General features: G+C 36.8%; 1 protein-coding gene and 1 pseudogene across 1 annotated transcript in view; both read left to right on the forward strand.

Annotated features, from left to right (window-relative positions):
- Nucleotides 1-18,544, forward strand: part of LOC123394170 (basic proline-rich protein-like) — a 29,841-nt gene extending 11,297 nt beyond the window's left edge. The window contains exons 3-4 of the mRNA XM_045087930.1: nt 6,568-6,651; nt 18,100-18,544. Of these exons, the coding sequence (XP_044943865.1) occupies nt 6,568-6,577 (10 nt within the window). The 3' untranslated portion in view covers nt 6,578-6,651; nt 18,100-18,544. The remainder of the gene's footprint in view (nt 1-6,567; nt 6,652-18,099) is intronic.
- Nucleotides 14,213-16,195, forward strand: LOC123394175 (annotated as a pseudogene).
- Nucleotides 18,545-20,275: the final 1,731 nt, after the last annotated feature.

Genomic DNA, 20,275 nt, shown 5'->3' on the forward strand with positions numbered 1-20,275 from the left:
GAACCCTCTATATTGTTCAGGGATATATCATATGTGATGAAATTGCAAGGAAAAGTATTTAACAAAAGTAAGTTATTCTACCTCCAGGGGGAGGGAGATGGCTATAATTAGAAAGGGACTTAAAAGATAATAGCCGTATTCTATTTTTTATTTTTTTTTAAAGATTATTTATTTTAGAAAGAGAAGGGGTGGAGGGTGGGGAGAGCTGGAGAAGCAGGTTCCCTGCTTAGCAGGGAGCCTGTAGGGACAGCCTGAGGCTCCATCCCAGTACCCTGAGATCATGACCTGAGCTGAAACCAAGAGTCAGATGCTCAGCCAAGAGGCACCCAGGCACCTCTCTATTTCTGTTTTTAAAAATTTAGTGATATGCAGGCTTTTGTTTTAGTATTTAAGAGTTAGAAATAAGTACGTAATAATTTTGTATACCTTACCCCAGCCTCTACCACATTTAAAATATTTTTTTAAAAATATGGTGGTTTACTAAAAAGGAACAATTTAAGAAATATTTGTAAGAAAGAGCAGTCACTGGATAAAGTATTTTTTAAAACCTAGAAAGTTGTCAGTTGGTATTTCTACCCCCCCCAACTCTCCACAATTACTTAGAATTTGAAGTTTTACAAATAGTAAGCTAGAGAAATGGAATAAAATTCAATAGTTAGTGACAGGATCTTAGTAACTAGGATAGTAAAGCATCTGGAATTCTAGAGCCAAAATTGTTGTGAATGATCCTTTGCTCTTTAAAGATAATATACCTCTGACTCTTTGTGTTGTAGGGAGTTTGGGGACACATTTGCATTCCTAGAGGGAAAACATGAGAAAGAAACAACTGGGAATTTCTGGTTTCCATTTTCTGATCATCTGTGCATAGATTCCTCCAATGGATCATACAAGTGATCTTTAACCACCTGGGTACCCCCCCACTTTTTATAAAAATTTTAATCGAGGTAAGTGCAGGTTCCATGCAGTTGTAAGAAATAATACAAAGAAATGCCATCTACACTGTATCTAGTTTAACCCACTGGTACCATTTGGCAAACATACAGTGCGGTATTATCACCAGGACATTGACACTGATGCACCCGCTGATCTTACTCAGATCCCTCCTAGTCTCCCTTGCATCTGTACATTTTCTGTCCACTTTTATGTGTGCACCACCGTAGTCAAGATGCCGAACGATTTCATTACCACAAGGATCCTTCCTCTTGCCCTTTTAAAAATGATTTAAATTTTTTTAGAGAGGGATTGGAGAGGGGCAGAGGAGGGAGAGAGAGAATCTCAAGCAGACTGCCCACTGAGCATGTGCCCATTGCGAGTCTCAGTCTCATGACCCTGAGATTGTGACCTGAGCTGTAACCAAGAGTCAAAAGCTCAACTGACTGAGCCACTCAGGCACCTCTCTTCTTGCCCTTTTATAACCACTCTCCCTCCTTTCTACCCTTCTCCCTGACTCCAGTTCCTCTCCCTACACCAGTCCTTAAGCCCTGGTAACCAAAAAACTTTTCTCCATTTGAAAAATGTTGTAGGGGTGCCTCGGTGGCTCAGTGGGTTAAGCCTCTGCCTTCGGCTCAGGTCATGATCTCAGGGTCCTGGTATTGGGCTCTCTGCTCAGCGAGGAGCCTGCTTCCTCCTCTCTCTCTTTCTCTCTGCCTCTCTGCCTACTTGTTATCTCTGTCAAATAAATAAAATCTTAAAAAAAATGTTGTATAAATGAAATCACATAATAAGTAACATTTTGAGGTTGGCTTTTTTTCACTCAACCTGATTCCCTGAAGATTCATCTGATATGTGGATGTCTGTGAGTCCCATTTTTAAATTTAGCTGAAGAATGTTTTATGGAAATTTTGGATTCTGAACTCATTTTGTAAATATCATTTTCTGTTCAGTTAATGTATACTTTGAGTAGTAGATAAAGCATGTATTTTTAAGTGTGATTATTTGGGACTAAGTCTCATTTTTACTTTGGAAAAATTATTTTAACTATGCTAAGCCTTCATTTTCTTATGTGTAAAATGAGGATAATAATACCTATTTCATAGAGTATTTAAAGAATAAATGAGATAACATGTAATGTTCTTAGCACTGTGCCTATCACATAAGTGTTCCATAAATGGCAGTAGAAAAATAAGATGGGGTTACTACAGCAGTATTATTATAGTCTGTGACTTTTAGGTTAGTCTTGGGAGAAATGCTTTAGCATTCCTACTACATTTGGATTTTATGTATGTTTGGGGAAGGGAGGAACATTCAATATATTTCTCTAGCCACTAATGTTTAGTTCTTCAGAATAGGTATATCTATTTAATCCTTCTGTTGTTCTTTACCTAATTGGCCATATAAAAAGTAAATGATTGTTTTAATGTTATGTATCTTTTTTTAAAGGATTTTATTTGAGAGAGGAAAGGAATGAATGGGTGAGTGGCAGAGAGAGAGGAAAAAAAACAGGCTCCCTATTGAGCAGGGCTCTTGATCCCAGGACCTTGGGATCTCTACCAGAGCTGAAGGCAGAGGCTTAACCGGCTTAAAACAACTTAATCGACTTAACCAACTGAGCCACCAAGGCACCCCTTTAATGTTACGTATCTTAACAAAGACTAGTTACCTCAAATGAATAAACTATCTTTTTATACAATAGTACAGATTTGCTAAGGTTGAAATATCTATAATTAACATATTTTAAATTTTATATGTATAAATTCCCCACCCCCAGGTAACTGGAGTCCTGGATGATTGCCTGTGCGACATCGATAGCATCGATAACTTTAACACTTTCAAAATCTTCCCCAAAATAAAAAAATTGCAAGAGTGAGACTACTTCCCTTATTACGAGGTAGAGTTATAATTTTTGATTCCTTTAGGAGTAAAATTTTTACATAGCTCTCTACAGATGTGACTTTTATGACCCTTTTGAAAACCCATTTTGACTTCTCAGAACACTCTGTGCTTTTTTTTTTTAATCACTTGAATATATTAAGTATGTAGTAAAACCTGATTGTCTTTTGAACACTGAGAACCTGAACACTCTTCCTGTGTTTGGGAAATCCCTCATCTTTCAGTTTTGGGACAGAGACTACTTCCACAGAAGCTGACTTATCTGTCAGCTTTCACTGTAATTTAGGCTCCACCATCTAGACCCCTCCCAGGCTCTGTGTTGTGCTGCTGGGCCTGTCCTGTGTTAGTGCTTTTCTCAGTGTAAGTACCACAGCAGCACATGGTTCCTGGGGAGCTCACTGGAAGGGCTGCTGAACCAGGCTGAGGGCACAAGCAAAACAGCCTTCGTAGTAATACTGAGGAACTGATTCTTAAATTGAGCGCTCTGCTCTAGACCTTTACAGAATAACCAATGCTAGTTTAAAGGTAGCAACAAAAAACAATATTCAAAAGCAGTATTTTAAATCGAAGAACAGTATTTTAAAAGCTGCTGTTATGCTTTGTTTTGCTCTTGCTCTCAGTATTCGATTGGGTTTATAATTTCTTTGATACTCATTTTTAGTTTATTTTAAAAATTGAGCATGATTTTTTTATCCTGATTCTACATAGCTATCTTAGTCTTTAAATATTTCTGAGGATAAAAAAAGAAATTAGAGCAGGAACTAATAGTCATTATTTTTATGTCACCACCAAAATTTTGGCACCATTAGTCATTGCCCTTTTTTTTTTGAAGGTGACAAAAAATTTTATTATGTCGTGTGCCTAGCAAGAAATGCAATAGCCATTTCCCTTGTTTTTGCAACACTCTATATCAAATTTATGGAAGAAATTCCTCCCTAATTTCTGGAAAAACACTTACACAGGTTTCTAATTGACCAAAAGAGGGAAAGACACTTTGGTTAACAATCCTATTTACATAAATATAAGGGGGAGTGATTGTTTCTCAACAGAATGTTAGGGTTTACAGGAGGAGGAAAAATGGAAGTTGGATAGGCAAACATAACAGTGTTCTAAGAAAACATTCTAATCAATGTGATGAAATTATTCCATATGTAATGGAAATATCCACTTACTTCCCAAGGGAGGGTAATGCAGTGATCTAGTTAATGCATTTGTCTCCAAGTCAAGGATATTCTGATGATGATTATTCCTTTCTCTAGTTCTGCCAACCTACAAATTAAACAAAAAGGACATTTAACCACCGTCAGTATACTTTTCGTACACTAGTGGCAGAAAAGAAAGCAAAGAGAATAGATTAATTTTAAACATGTGCAAACATACTTATGATTGAGCAAGGATATCTAGGTGGAAGCCAGTCTACCCCTGTCAACTGCTCAGTTGGCTGCTGAGTTGGTATTTACAGTTTCTTATACTATCTATCCCCATTTCTTTATTCACCAAATATTTATTGAATAACAACATAGCAGTAGGTGTTCTTTTTTTTTTTTTTTAAAGATTTTATTTATTTATTTGAGAGAGAGGCAGTGAGAGAGAACATGAGAGGCGAGAAGGTAGAGGGAGAAGCAGACTCCCCATGGAGCTGGGAGCCTGATGCGGGACTCGATCCCGGGACTCTAGAACCGTGACCTGAGCCGAAGGCAGTTGTTCAACCAACTGAGCCATCCAGGCGCCCAATAGGCACTCTTTTTTAAAGAGTTTTCCTATTTTTATTATTATTATTTTTAAAGATTTTACTTGCATGTCAGAGAGAAAGAGAGCACAAGCAGGGGAAGTGGCAGGCAGAGGGAGAAGCAGGTTCCCTGCTGAGCAGGGAGCCTGACACAGAGCTTGATCCCAGGACCCTGGGATCATGACCTAAGCTGAAGGCAGATGCTCAGCTGACTGAGCCACCCAGGAGGTAGGTGCTATTCTAAGTGCTGTGGATACAATAGTGAATAACACAAAGACTCTGACTTCATGAAGCTTTATCCAGATTAGGAAGGTAAACAATAAACAGTGAAATTTAATGTCATATGCTTACTAAGGTTAATGCTATGGAGAAGAATAAAGTAGGAGACAGAATAAATTAATGGGGTGGGGAAGTTAGGTAGCTTTTCTTTTAAAGAAGATGATCAGGAAAGGAAGGTATCCGTGCTGTGGCATTTGAGTAAAGACCTACATAACGTGAAAGCCGTGACAAGATATGGAGAGAGAACATTCCAGGGAAGGAGAGTAGAGCTACAGGTATAAACATCTTGAGTGCAGGCATAAAGATTGAGCGTGTTTGAGGAATAAGTTCAGCCTGGCTGGAGCAAGGTGAGTGAGATATGGAGAGTTGGAAAGTAAGAGCCAGATGAGAAAATCTTATGTAAGGATGTTGAATTTTAGTGTAAGTGTAATGAGCTTTTGGGGAGATTTGTACAAAACAGACTCTCAGGGTGTGCAATAGGAAATAGAGAAACCATGTAGGTTTTTGCATGAGACCAGATGGAAAGTGGAGTTGGAATAGGGCAGTAGAGTTGGAAGAGGTGAAAAGTAAGCAAACGAAGATCGTACATAAGAGGTAACACCAACAGACTTACCTGATGGGGTGAATGTATGCTGTGAGAGTAGAAGTGAAATCGAAGATGATGTGGAGTTTTGAGCATATTACAGAAAAATATATCCTGACCAAGTTAATCTTATTCTAAGAATGCAGGAACAAGGCTTTTAGGTCCTCAACACAGTTTCAACACACATTCCTGATTTTTAAAAAATTTAATAGGAATGATGGATACTTTCCTTAACATGATCATTTTAATCCTAACATTAGCATTGCCACCATCTTGCTTGTTGGGAAATAGTCGAGGAATTCTCACTTAGGTGAGAGACCCAGGGTACCCACTGTTCTTTACTGCTGGAGATATTAATTAGCATACCAAACAAGAGAGAGAAACTAGAGGCATAAAAACATTTTTGAAGAATAAGTAAAACTATCTCCATTTATAAATGACAAAATAATACTAGAAAACTTAAATAATGAACAAAAATTATTAAAGAAATGCATTAAGATAGCAGGCTATAAACTTAATATACAAAATCCCATATCTTCCTAAATGTAAACAATAAGGTATAAAAAAACAAAATCCCCAGTTACACTGAGCAGTCAAGAAGGTCACTGTCCGCCAACCCCATTATTTTCCATGAAGAAACTCTGGATGTTCTTTGTAGCACTTACTACAATTTGTAATTAAACAGGCATTTATAATTTCTATTCCCTCCAGTAGACTCCAGGTGGGTGAAGTACTTTTTTTTATATATCTTCTTTTGCCCTAGACCCTACACAGTGCAGCAGACAGTGGGTGCTCAGTGCACACTGAAGCGGGTGGGGCGCTCTGGAGAACCCTAACGGGTAAGGTGCTGACAGACATCAGAGTAAAATGCTGCCCAGGGTCTGCAGGTGAGCAGTGTACTTGGACTTTATTTTTCTTTTTTGAAGTGTCAGAGGACTAATAACAGTTATTTTTTTTTAAATTAATATTACAACTGGGTGTCTGAAAAACTGCAGTTTCAAATTTTTTTGAACCCTATAGATGCCACAGGGTAGGACTTTTTCTTCTTCCCACCACCACATCAGTGGTGTGCAGCACAGGGACACCTAGAGAGTGTTGAAGAACTGTGCCATATGTCTGCTAACGTTTATCCAATCTTTCTCTCAAGGTCAATCTGAAGCGACCATGTCCTTTCTGGGCAGAAGATGGCCATTGTTCAATAAAAGACTGCCATGTGGAGCCCTGTCCAGAGGTAAAATAAATTTAAAAAAAAAAAATAATAAGGAAAACATTGCTTCCTCTTGGGCTCTTAGATAAGCATGAATTTATATTTTAGGCCACTGTTAATGGATTTAGACTTGTCCTCAAATTCATATGCTGTCACCTCTCTCTTTTTAACCACATTCTTGAAGGTTTATTTTATACTTGTTACCAAAATGGGTTTGAAGAAGCTCTTGTACCCAGTAGTATTGATTGGTTGTGGAAGTATAGTATGGTTCTAAGCCAGGTGGAAGCCTGGGCAGCCTGTTCTAGGACTGGATCTACAATTGGCTAACTCTTATTTCATGCTTTTTTGAATATGCTTTTTATTTCATAAGAAAAGTGATGTTAGTGGACCTTAACTTTTACATTTAGAGTGGGAATTAGAGTGCTTTGTAAAGCAGAGGAGTTTCAGGCTTGGTATGAGGTCTTCACTTGGTGGCTTTGTTACATTAAAAAAAAAAAGCAGCTATACTTATATTTTAGACTTTTGTTTTAGACATATACCATAGTTAATTCTTCTTAAACAATAGTTCATTATAAGCTGTGTTTTTCATTTCACTTTTTACTTTTCTTACCTAACCAATTAATCTAGTTTGTTATCCTTAAAAATGGGAAAAAACTTTAACCAATGTCCTTTGTAAAGGGACAATTTAAAAAATCCTCTTCATTTTCCTTTAAGAATAATTTTTTTAACTTTTTCATCTGAAATAATTTCAGACCTACAGAAAAATTGGGAGAATAATACCAACAGTCCTCATCTATTTTTATTCAGATTCTCTGAATTTTTATCACGTTTGCTTTATTACTCTTTGTATATATTATTTTCTGAACTATTTGGGTGTAAATTACCAACAAGGGGATACAATACTGCTAATTACTTGTGTTTCCTTAAAAACAAGATTATTCTCTTATGTAACCACAATGTAACTAACATAATCAGGGAATTAACATTTTTATAATACAAATGTCTAATCTATAGACCTTAGTCATATATTGCTGAATGACTTACTAATGTTCTATATAGCTAAAAAAAAAGTGTTTTATAGTGTACATTCACTTCATGTGTACAAAATGGTGCTTCAGTAGTTCCATATACTATTCAGTGCTGATCAAGATAAGTGCACTCTCAATCCACTTTCCCAGTTTCAGCCATTGCCCCCTCCTTATATCCTCTCTGGTATCCATCTCTTTGTTCTCTATAGAGTTAAGAGTTTCTTGTTTTGGTTTGTCTCTTTTTTGTTCTTGTGTTTGTTTTGCTTCTTAAATTCCACGGGTGAGTGAAATAGTGTGGTAATTCTTATTCTCTAACTGACTTGTTTTCCTAAGCATTATACTCTCTAAATCCATCCATGTTTTGCAAATGGCAGGACTTCATTCTTTTTTATGGCTGAATAATATTCCATTGTATGTGTATACACCACATCTTCTTTATCTGTTCATCTATTGATCAACACTTGGGCTGTTTCCATGGGTTGTCTATTGTAAATAATGTTACTATAAACATAGGAGTGTAGGGTGCCTAGGTGGCTCAGAGGGTTAAGCCTCTGCCTACAGCTCAGGTCATGATCTCGGGGTCCTGAGATGGAGTCCTGCATCAGGCTCTCTGCTTGGCGGGGAGCCTGCTTCCTCCTCTCTCTCTCTCTGCCTGCCTCTCTGCCTACTTGTGATCTCTCTCTGTCAAATAAATAAGATCTTTAGAAAAAAAATAGGAGTGTATATATCCCTTTGAATTAGTGTTTTTGTATTCTTTGGGTAAATACCTAGTAGTATAATTGCTGGATCATAGGGTAGTTCTGTTTTTAATTTTTCAAGGAACCCGTATGTTATCTTCCACAGTTACTGCACCAGTTTGCATTCCCACCAACAGTAAATGAGTGTTACTTTTTCTCTACATCTTCACCAGCACTTGTTTCTTGAGTTTTTGAGTTTAGTCATTCTAACAGATGTTAGGTGATAGTTCAGTTTGGTTTTGATTTGCATTTCCCTGATGATGCATGATGTTGAGCATCTTTTCATGTATCTGTTGGTCATCTAGATATTGTCTTTGGAGAAATGTCTGTTCGTATCTTCTGCCCATTTTTTAATTGGATTATTTAGGATATTTTTTGGTGTTGAGCTGTATTAAATTCTTTTTTTTTAAAGATTTTATTTATTTATTTGACAGGCAGAGATCCCAAGTAGGCAGAGAGGCAGGCAGAGAGAGAGGAGGAAGCAGGCTCCCTACGAGCAGAGAGCCCAATGCGGGGCTCGATCCCAGGACCCTGGGATCATGACCTGAGCTGAAAGCAGAGGCTTTAACGCACTGAGCTACCCAGGCACCCCGAGCTATATAAATTCTTTATATAATTTGGGTAATAATCCTTAGTTGGATATGTCATTGCAAATATCTTCTACCAGTTAGTTATGTTGTCTTTTAGTTTTATTGGTGGTTTCCTTTTCTGGGCAGAAGTTTTTTATTTTAGTGTCATCACAAGTGCTTATTTTGCTTTTGTTTTACTTGCCTCAGGAGACATACCTAGAAAGATCTTGTTATGGTCAACATCAGAGAAATTACTGCCTGTGCTCTGTTCTAGGAATTTTATGGTGGCAGGTCTCACATTTAGGTCCCTAATCCATTTTGAGTTTTTGTGTGCAGTGTAATAAGTCCCATTTCATTCTTCTGCATGCAGCCATGCAGTTACCCTTTGTTGAAGAGACTTATTCCCATTAAATATTCTTGCCTCCTTTGTCAAAGATTGACAGTAGCATCATGGGTTTATTTCTGTGCTTTGTATGCTGTTCTGTTGACCTAAGTGTCTATTTTTGTGCCAGTACCATACCTTTTTTGATTACTACAGATAATAGAATTTGAAATTTGAAATCTGGAATAGTGTTCCCTCCGGTTTTGATTTTCTTTTTCAAGATTGCTTTGGCTCTTCAGAGTCTTTTGTGGTTCCATACAAAGTTTAGGATGTCTTTTTTCTAGTTCTATGAAGAATGCTGTTGGTATTTTGATAGGGATTGCATTAAATGTGTAGCTTGCTTTGGGTAGTACAGAAATTTTTACAATATTTGTTCTCGTAATCCATGAGCATGGACTGTCTTTCCATTTCTTTGTGTCATCTTCAGCTTCTTTCATCAATATTTTAAGTTTTCACAATCAGGTCTTTTCACCTCTTTGCTAAATTTATTCATAGCTGGTTTATTATTTTGGGGACTGTTGTAAATGGGATTGTTTTCTTAATTTCTCTTTCTGCTGCTTCCTTATTACTGTATAGAAATGCAGCAGATTTTTGTACATTGATTTTATGTCCTGAAACTTTACTGGATTCACTTTTAGATGTAGCAGTTTTTTGGTGGAGTCTTTAGGGTTTTCTACACAGAATATCATGTCCTCCGCAAATAGTGAAATTTTGATTTCTTCCTTAACCAGTTTGGTTGCCTTTTATTCCTTTTTGTTGTCTGATGGCTGTGGCTAGGACATCCAGTACTAAGCTGAATAAAACGGTTAGAGTAGATATCCGTGTCCTTTTTCTGACCTCACGGTAAATGCTCTCAGTTTTCACCCCATTGAGTATAATGGATTTTCTCTATAAGGCCTTTATTATAGTTGAGGTATGTTTCCTCCAAACCTACTTTGTTGAGGGTTATTGTTGCTGTATTTTATTGGATGCTTTTTCTGTATCTGTTGAAATCTGAAGCTTCTTTTCCTTTCTCTTACTGATATGATGTATCACACTGATTGATTTATAAATATTGAACCACCCTTGCAACCTGGGAGTAAAGGTTGATCAGGGTGAATGATTTTTTTTAAAGGATTGTTGGACTTGGTTTGCTAGTATTTTGTAGAGGATTTTTGCATCTATGTTCATCAGAGTTATTGGCCTGTAGTTTTGTTTTTAATTTAAAAAATCTTAATTTTTTGTAGTTTTTTAAAAGATTTTATGTATTTATTTGACATTTGACAGAGATCATAAGTAGAGAGTGGGGCGGTGTTGGTTGCAGGGAAGCTAGCTCCCTCCTGAGCACAGAGTGGAAGGCAGGGCTCAATCCCAGGACCAGGGGATCATGACCTGAGCTGAAGGCAGAGGTTTAACCCCCTGAGCCACCCAGGTGCCCCTGTAGTTCTGTTTTTTAATGGTGTCTTCACCTGGCTTCAGTATCAGGATGATACTGGCCTCAGAGAATGAATTTGGAAATTTTCCTTCCTCTTCATTTTTTTGAAATATTTTGAGAAGAATAGGTATTAACTTTTCTTGGAATGTTTGATAGAATTTGCCTATGAAGCCTTCTGGTTCTGGAGTTTTGTTTGTTGGGATTTTTTTTTTTAAGATTTTGTTTATTTATTTGACAGAGAGAGATCACAAGGAGGCAGAGAGGCAGGCAGAGAGAGAGGGAAGCAGGCTCCCCGCTGAGATGAGAGCCCCATGCTGGGCTTGATCCCAGGACCCTGGGACCATGACCTGAGCTGAAGGCAGAGGCTTTAACCCACTGAGCCACCCAGGTGCCCCATGTTGGGAATTTTTTGATTACTGATTCAATTTCATTGCTGGTTATCAGTCTGTTTAAATGTTCTTTCTTCCTGTTGCTGTTTTGATAGATCATATGTTTCTAGGAATTTGTCCATTTCCTCTAGGTTGTCCAGGTTTGGAGTATGTAATTTTTCATAATACTCTCCTGTAGTTACTTGTATTTCTGTGGTGTCCATTTTTACTCTCTCTCATTTGCAATTTTGTTTGGGTCCTCTCTCATATACCACCCCCCCTTTTTTTTAATGAGCCTGGCTAGAGGTTTATCAGTTTTATTTATCTTTTCTAGGAACTAGCTCCTGATTTCATAGATTTCTTCTATTTTGTTTTTAAAAAATTTTCTGTATCATTTATTTGTGCTCTAATCTTTATTATTTCCTTCCTTCTGTTGGTTTTGGGTTTTGTTATTCTTTTTGTAGCTCCTTTATATGTAAATTTAGGTTGTTTGAGATATTTCCTACTTCTGAGGTAGGCTGGTATGATCCTAAACTTCCCGCTTAGAACTGCTTTTGCTCCATCCGCAAGAGTTTGGACCATTGCGTTTTCATTTTCATTTGTTTCCATGTAATTTTTATTTCTTTGAGGTCTTGGATGACTCATTCATTGTTTAGTAGCATGTTATTTAATGTTGATGAATTTGCGCTCTTTTCAGATTTTTTCCTGTGGTTGACTTCCATTTTCATAGTGGTGTGGTCAGAAAAGATGCATGGTATGACTTCCATCTTCTTGAATTTGTTCAGGCTTATTTTATGGGCTAATCTGTGATCTGTTCTGGAAAATGTTCTGTGTGCACTTGTGGAGAATATGTATCTGCTGTCTTAGGATGGAATGCTCTGAAAATATCTTTTAAATCCATCTGATCTGGTGAATGGAGCCATTGTTTCCTTGTTGATTTTCTGTTTGGACAATCTGTCCATTGATGTAAGAGGGGTGCTATAGTCTTCTATTATTATTGCATTCCTATCACTTAGGTTTTTTTTTTTTTTTAATGTTGTTAACTGTGTGTTTGGGTGCTCCCATGTTGGGTGCATAAATATTTATAATTGTGTATCTTCTTGTTGGAGTCTCCCCTTCATCATCATATAGTGTTCTTCTTTATCTCCTGTTACAGTCTTTGTTTTAAAGTCTGTTTTGTTTGATTTAAGTATTACTACTCCAGCTTTCTTTTGACATCCATTTGGATGACGAATCTTTCTTCATCCTCTTACTTTCAGTTGGCAGTTGTTTTTACATCAGAGATGAGTCTCTTGTAGGCAGCCTTATAGATGGCTCTTGTTTTTTTTATCCACTCTGTGTAATTCAAAGACAGCCCATATCTTTGGATTGAAGTGTCTAGTCCATTTACATTCAAAGTAGTTATTGGTAGATATAAATTTATTACCAAGTTGTTACTTGCTTTGTGATTGTTCTGTAGTTTTTCTCTGATCTCTCTCTTGCTCTTTTTTGTGGTGTTTTGGCTTTCCTTAGTGATAAACTTGGATTCCTTTCTCTTTATCCATTGCATATCTATTGCTGGCTTTTTTTTCTTTATTTCTTTCAGTGTAACAGAATTCATTGTTTATGCACCACACCCAGTGCTCCATGCAATATGTACCCTCTATAATACCCACCACCTGACTCCCCCGACCTCCCACCCCTTCAAAACCCTCCGATTGTTTTTCATAGTCCATAGTCTCTCATGGTTCATCTCCCCTTCCAATTTCCCTCAAGTAAAGTTTCAAGTCATTCTCTTTTTTTTTCAAGTCATTCTTATGAAGTTATTCTTCATCCTAAATTTCATGATTGCTTTGCTTCCTCCTCTTAGTGGATTTCAAAAACATATCAATTTTTTAAATTTAATTTTTTAAATTTAATTTTTTAAATTTAAATTTCAAAAATATATCATCAATAGTGACTTTATCAAAATGTAAAAATACAGAAGATTGTTCTGCTAACAGGACTTATGGATCCATTCTTCCTGGTTATTATAGGAAAAGGAACTTGAACTTCTAAGTCTTTTGTAAATAGTAATTCAGTCTGTGTGTTACATTCTGAACAGTTAAAGTTTTGATTACCATGACTAGTAAGTTTCATAGATTTTTTTTCCCTACTGACTTTTCCTTATTTTCTCTAAGTAAAACCTGCTTGTGAAGGCCAACATAATTTGTGAGTGGTCTCAGATTATGCACTATGAAATGACTGAACTTATCTATAATTGAGAGTAGGGAATGGATTATTACTAATCTTTTTAATTTCCTATTTGCTTAGGTTGGCATTTGTGTACTATAATTGTTAGACTTAATAAAGTTATCAGTCATTATTTATTGAAAAATCTTAATATAGAAAACTAGAGAAGATAATATAACATAATAAGATAATAAAATAAATTCATTTTATTTATTTATTTATTTAGTGACTAGATATTAACTTTTTGTACTATGTTTTTAAAAAGAGAGAAATGTAGATAAATTTGAAATCCCCTATGCCCTATTTCCCAATTCTGTTCTCTTTCCTTCTTAGAGGTAACTACTATCATGAATCCATCTATGGTTTTTTGTTTTTATTATATATATAAAATGATGGTTATTTTACATATGATTTTATTTTTTTCTTATATAAAATAATACTGAATTTAACATCCAAATTTATTTTTACACTGTACATATTGCGTTCTAGATCTATGTTAAAACATGGGAGATTTGTCTCATTATTTCAGCTGATGAATGGTTTTTATCAGATGACTATTACCTATTTTACTTATCTGTTCCTCTACAGATAGACATTTGAATTATTCAGATTTCTTACTTCTACAAATTATGTGACCTTGAGTGCCTTGTAAATTTTTTTGGCATACAGTAGGAAATTTGGCATGCACTATGAGATTGCTGAACCTTATGATGCCCCCGTGTACCTGTTCTTGATATTGCCTGAGGGCTTTCCATAGTGTTTGTATGGCTGTGTACTGTCTCTGGGGCTGAGAACTGGTATTGGTCTCCACATCCTTGCCAAAAATTAATAATGCTTGCAGATGAAATAGCATCTCATTTTTGTTTAATAATTTGTATTTTGTTGATTACTAGTAAGTTTGAGCATTTTTAATCTGTTTATTGCATATTAGTGTTTCTTAATGAATGCCTACAATATATGTCAAGCACTGTTCTAGAGTAGTATTAAGCATATAGTGGTGGACATGACAAATTCTTTTTCTCATGAAGCTTAATCCTTTTTGGAGATCTGCAGTAAAAAAGTAAAATATATAAGAAGTAAGTAAAGTGGTGATGAGTGCCTGAGAGAAAGATAAAGCAGAGAAGGATGACAGAGGGCTAGGGGTGTTGTGGATGGGGATGGGGAAGTGGCACTGTTTTAGATTGGGTGGTGAGAGAAAGGCACAGCAATAATGGGACATTTGAACAAAGTGCCCATAAAGGCACAAGTTGTAAGTCATAATATGGCTGCCTGAGAGAGAAGTATTCTAGGCATGTATAATTGTTAGTAAAAAGGACCTGTGACAGGAGTGTGCCTAGATGATTTGAAGCCTCCCAAGAAGGCCAGTGTGGTTGGAGTACAGTGGTCAAGGGCAAAATAGTAGAAGACTGAGTCAGAAGATGTTAGGGATGGGGGCAGGGGTGGGGTGGGGTGGGGTGGAGGGCTTGAAGACAGCTACGAATGCTGCTTTTAAATTGAGTGGAATGAAAAGTCGCTGGAGGACTGGAGTGAATGCTTTGAGGCAGCCGGGTGCTATGTTATGTGGTTATTGTACTAATCCAGGTAAGACAGAATTGTGATAGCTGTAGAAATGATGAGAAGTGGTCAGATTCTGGACAGATTTTGAAGAGCGAGCTGACAGGATGTGCTGAAGGATTTGATGTGGGGTATGGAAAAAGATAGGAGCTATAAATGACTGCAGGATTGGGAAGTAGCGGCCTCTGCTCCAGCAGCAGCCTAGAGAGCAACAGCGAGCACATCGCTCAGCTTTCCCACTTGTTGCCACCTTTGCCTCCTCTGCTATGCCCCCAGCTTCCTTCTTTCCAGGCTGCGGTTAACCCATATGCCCACTGGGCTGCACAGTGGCAACCCCAGCATCATGATGAGTGATGATAAACCAGGTGATCACCTAGACTTATTCTGTATACCTCAATCATTATGCTGAGGATTTGGAAAAGGTGTTTATTCCTCATGGAATTATGGACAGGACCGAGCAGCTTAGTCAAGATGTGATGAAGACATCTGTCTTCATCGTAGACCATCATATCGTAGACCTCTGTCTGCTCAAGGGAGGCTATAAATTCTTTGCTGACCTGCAGGGTGGTATCAAAGCACTGAACAGAAATTGTGATGGATCCATTCCTATTACTGTAGATTTCATCAGACTGAAGAGCTATTGTGATGACCAGTCAACAGGGCACATCAAAGTAAATGATGGAGATGATCTCTCAACTTTTTTTTTTTTTAGTTTTTATTTATTTATTTGTTAGAGAAAGGAAGAGAGAGAGAGAGAGAGAAAACAAGCAGGTAGAATGGCTGGCAGAGGCAGATAGAGAAACAGGCTCCTGGCTGAGCAAGGAACCCAACACGGGACTCGATCCCAGGATCCTGGGATCATGACCTGAGCCAAAGGCAGTGGTTAACCGACTGAGCCACCCAGGCGTCCTGATCTCTCAACTTTGACTGGAAAGAATGTCTTGATTATTGAGGATAAACTGACACTGGCAAAACAATGCAAACCTTGCTTTCATTGGTCAAGGAGCATAATCCAAAGATCATCGAGGTCGGAAGCTTGCTGGTGAAAAGGACCCCTTGATGTTTTAGTTATAAATCAGACTTGTTGGATTTGAAATCCAGACAAGTTTATTGTAGGGATATGCCCTTGACTATAATGACTTCTTCAGGGATTTGAATCATGTTTTGTGTCATTAGTGAAACTGGAAAAGGAAAGTACAAAGCCTAAGATGAGAGTTCATGTTGAGTTTGGAAGCATCTGGAGTCCCATTGAAGTTATCAGTAGAATGTTCTAGGTCTGTGGCCATCTGCTTAGTAGAGCTTTATTGCATGTTAACTTCTCAGAATTTTATCCACTTTGTAATTTAGAAAGATCCGTTGCTGCATTCCTGAAGTCTTTATTCACAGTATGAGCCTATAGACTGTTGCTCTTTGTGTGGAGTATTGTTTGACTTGTGAATGAATAATAATCTCTTAAAACACACCACTGTTGAATGAAAATATTGACATTGTATCTGTAAGAAACATTTAAAGAGAAGATATATTAGTTTTTTAATTGGTATTTTTATTTTATATATTCAAGAAAGAACAGAAGTGATTGAAGATTGTTAGCTCTCTATACCACTGTGTGTTTAGAAGAGTAAGGAGCAGTGAGTTTTTGTATCAGAGACAGCATCTACAGTATTGTTCTGTTGGGTAAACCATATGTCTTGGAATTATTTTACTTAGTAGAATTAACTGTTTTCTCGGGTTTAGTCAGATGATTTCCAGGGAATCTGTGTCAACAGTTCATTTTAAATACAAATCAATAAATTCCAAAAAACGTTAAAAGAAAAAAAGATTTGGAACTAGAAAACTAGGAGTTGCCGTTGACTGAACTGGGGATCCTTGCAGGAGGAACAAGTTTGATGGAAAATTATAGTTCAGTCTTGGACTTGCTACATTTGAACTGCCTTTGAGACATCAGTTGGAGATGTCGAGCAGGTAGTTAGATCCACAAGTCTCAATTTCAGGGGAGAGATAAAATGTGGGAGTCATGTGTGAATATATGGCATTTTAAAACCATATGACATTACCCAGGAAAGAATATAACTAGAGAAGTTATCCCGGGATTGGGACTTAAGTCACTATAGAATTTTAAGGTAAAGTGCCTTTTAATATTCTTTGCTGTTGTTTCTCCATGGTGAAACAACATGGGGTTGGCGTGGGGTGTGGAGGTGGGATAGTATGTACTTTTAAAATATTATAATTTGGGGGTGCCTGAGTGGCTCAGTGGGTTAAGCCTCTGCCTTCACCTCAGGTCATGATCTCAGGTCCTGGGATCGAGCCCTGCTTTGGGCTCTCTGCTCAGCAGGGAGCCTGCTGCCCCCTTTCTCTCTGCCAGCCTCTCTGCCTACTTGTGATCTCTCTCTCTCTGTCAAATGAATTAAAAAATCTATATTATTTGTAGGCATTCCTCATGCAATCTGATCACAATTCTTTGGCCATATGCATTATTAGGGCTTGTCTTTTAATTTTGCTTATAGATATTTTGTTGAACAGAGTTATTTTTAAATTTTTAAATCCAAGTATAACAGAAATGCAATAAAGTATATAAATGTTAAGCATAAAGGTGAGTTTTAATTTTACAAAGTGAACCCAGCTCTGCAACAACCATCCAAAACAATGTACTTGCTGCCCTGAAGATTGCTGTGTGTACTTTTCTGGTCATTACCACTGTCCAAAGTTAACCATGATTTTGAATTACAGTAGCAGAAGTTATTTTTGCCTATTTTTATAAAATAATATGGAATGTATTATTTGTGTCTGACTTATTTTATTAAGTATCATGTTGTGTGAGAGTCACCCATGTTCTTGGACTTAGTAGTAGCATTTAATTCTTTTTTTCATTGGTTTCCATAGTTAAAACTGCACCAAAATGTTCCCATCCTATCATTGATAGTTGGAATTTTCCATTTCACAGCCATTCCAAAAAATATAGTGGTGGACATTTGGTGTTTGCATTTGGTATGCATCTATGTAGAATATACCTAGAGGTGAAATTAAGTAATACTGCCGAGACGTTTTCCAAAATGACTTCTAAAATACATTGCTACTGGTAGTGTATGAGAGTTCCTCATTCCACAACTTCTCCAGCAGTTGGTACTATAACTTTTAAACAGCCTTACTGAAATATAATTGACATGTAGTATACTGTACCTATTTAAATATGCCTCTTGGTGTTTTGACAGGTGTGTACACATGAAAATCAGTTTAATCAAGATAGTTATTTTGTTTACCACCCTGAGAAGTTTTCTCCTGCTCTTTGGAAATCGCTCTGGTCCTTTTCTTCCTGCCCCTGCATTGCCCACTTCGAAGGCCACTAGTTTTAACCCAGCGCCATCTTGACAGGAAGTCCCCTGGTAAAGACTAGGAAGTTGTGACGTAAGTAGCTTGGCATCCATCTTCAAACTGACTTTTAGAAAAGCTGGAATACTTCCCTTCAACCCACTTATAAGCCAGACCGAGCCAGCTCTGTTAGCATTAGATTAGCCTTCACCATCTTTTCTGCTGCTGTGGCTTTCAGGTAGGGTTTGGGATGAAACAATCAGCAAAGCATCACCACATAAGAATCCTCAAGGATAAAAGTTCCTCTAAATTGTATTGTTAATAAGAAAATAGGAATTTATGTCACAATTGCTTTTGTTCTTAACTATTTTCAAAGATAAGACTTCTCTAATTAAGTAACATAAACTATAGTTACCATCTCAGCTGTAACTAGAACTTGCCTTCTTGCTTTATCACATCCTGTATTCCAGCTGAGTCAACTATGATACAAGTATTTCCATTAACTTGTATTATTAAGTTAATTGAATATTCCCATAGGAGGAAAAAAAATCCACTGTGTGAATTAAATTGGCAATGTTTATTTTATTTTTTTTAAAAGATTTTATTTATTTATTTGACAGACAGGGATCACAAGTAGGCAGAGAGGCAGGCAGAGAGAGAGAGGAGGGAAGCAGGCTCCCTGCTGAGGGCTCGATCCCTGAATGCTAAGATCATGACCTGAGCTGAAGGCAGAAGCTTTAACCCACTGAGCCACCCAGGCACCCCGGCAAACGTTTATTGATAGTGGATTTTGTGCAGCCAGCCTTATGCGGACTTCTAGTGGTTATGTCATGTAGCGGTTTCTCAAATACAAAATAAATTCTTGGCTATGATAGTAACATATTTAGGAACTACGTGATTTGTACTTGGTACACACCAAATAACTTTATTACCTTGTTTTTTCCTGTTGTATAGTAAATAAAAAAGAAGGATGATTAGCTCTCTTATAGATGTTGCTGTTATGTATTTAAGACAGAGATGGTCTGAATATAGGTTAAAGTGAATATAGGTCAGAATTTATTTGAATGACTGTAATTGTTTCCAAGATCTCCAAGTAGAGATCTTGATCTTATATTTTATTAAATGTGAGGTGAGGTAGTATGGAAAGTGAATGATATGCCATGATTAAAGTGACATTGGTGCTACCAGTGAATACCATGTAGGAAGGGAGCTCCTAGAAATGCAGTTTTTTGGTATTTTTGTCCTATAAATACAGAAAGCAGTTTTAAGTTAAAGGAATTATGAATGTAAATTTATTATTTCCTACTTTAGAAAAAAATGATTGCTATTTCTAAGTCAGTCGAAAAAGGCTAGGTTGACTTTTTGTATTTTAACTACATTTCCTATATTTCTGTAAAATAATTTTCGAATGGAGATTATTATTAAAATAGGGCTCATAGTTTTTAGTGTAGTTAAATAGAAATACTTCATGGAAGTTAATATGTATATTTTTTCAGGTAACTTGTTTTATCATTCCTTCAGGTAACCACTAATTGAATTTATGAAACTATCTAAATTAAAGACATGATCTCAGATTATCTGGTTTTTAATTATATAAGATACAGCATAACATTTTCCATTCCCGATTTAAATCATTTTTCTTTTTTATTCCCTCTTTCTCCTTAATCAAAGCAAAGAAGCGTTTCATTGACTGGGCGAGATATGATGATTCACAGGATCATTTTTGTGAACTTGATGGTAATAAACTATTGTAATGAAGTTATTATAACCTTAATCCTTTTATAAGAAATGGAAAATCAGTGAAAAATATAATCAGTTATACCTTGAATACACTGGGTATTGCTGAGTGGATTCTTTTTATTCATAATAGCATTTATTGAGAGCTTATGTTCTAGCCATGTGCTGAGTGCCTTAAGTACATTATTGCTAATCTTTTATAGTTACCTTGATAAACTGTGTATATTATCATTCATGTCCTGGGGAAACTGAGTCTCAAGAAGAGTAGCTTGCCCAGGATCACACACAGTAACAAGGAGGCTGAGATAGGATTCAATCCCAGATTTGACTGGATCCCATACC

This window comes from Mustela putorius, unplaced genomic scaffold (genome assembly GCF_011764305.1).
Source record: "Mustela putorius furo isolate JIRA1106 unplaced genomic scaffold, ASM1176430v1.1 tig00001629_pilon_pilon_pilon, whole genome shotgun sequence".
Lineage (NCBI taxonomy): Eukaryota > Metazoa > Chordata > Mammalia > Carnivora > Mustelidae > Mustela > Mustela putorius.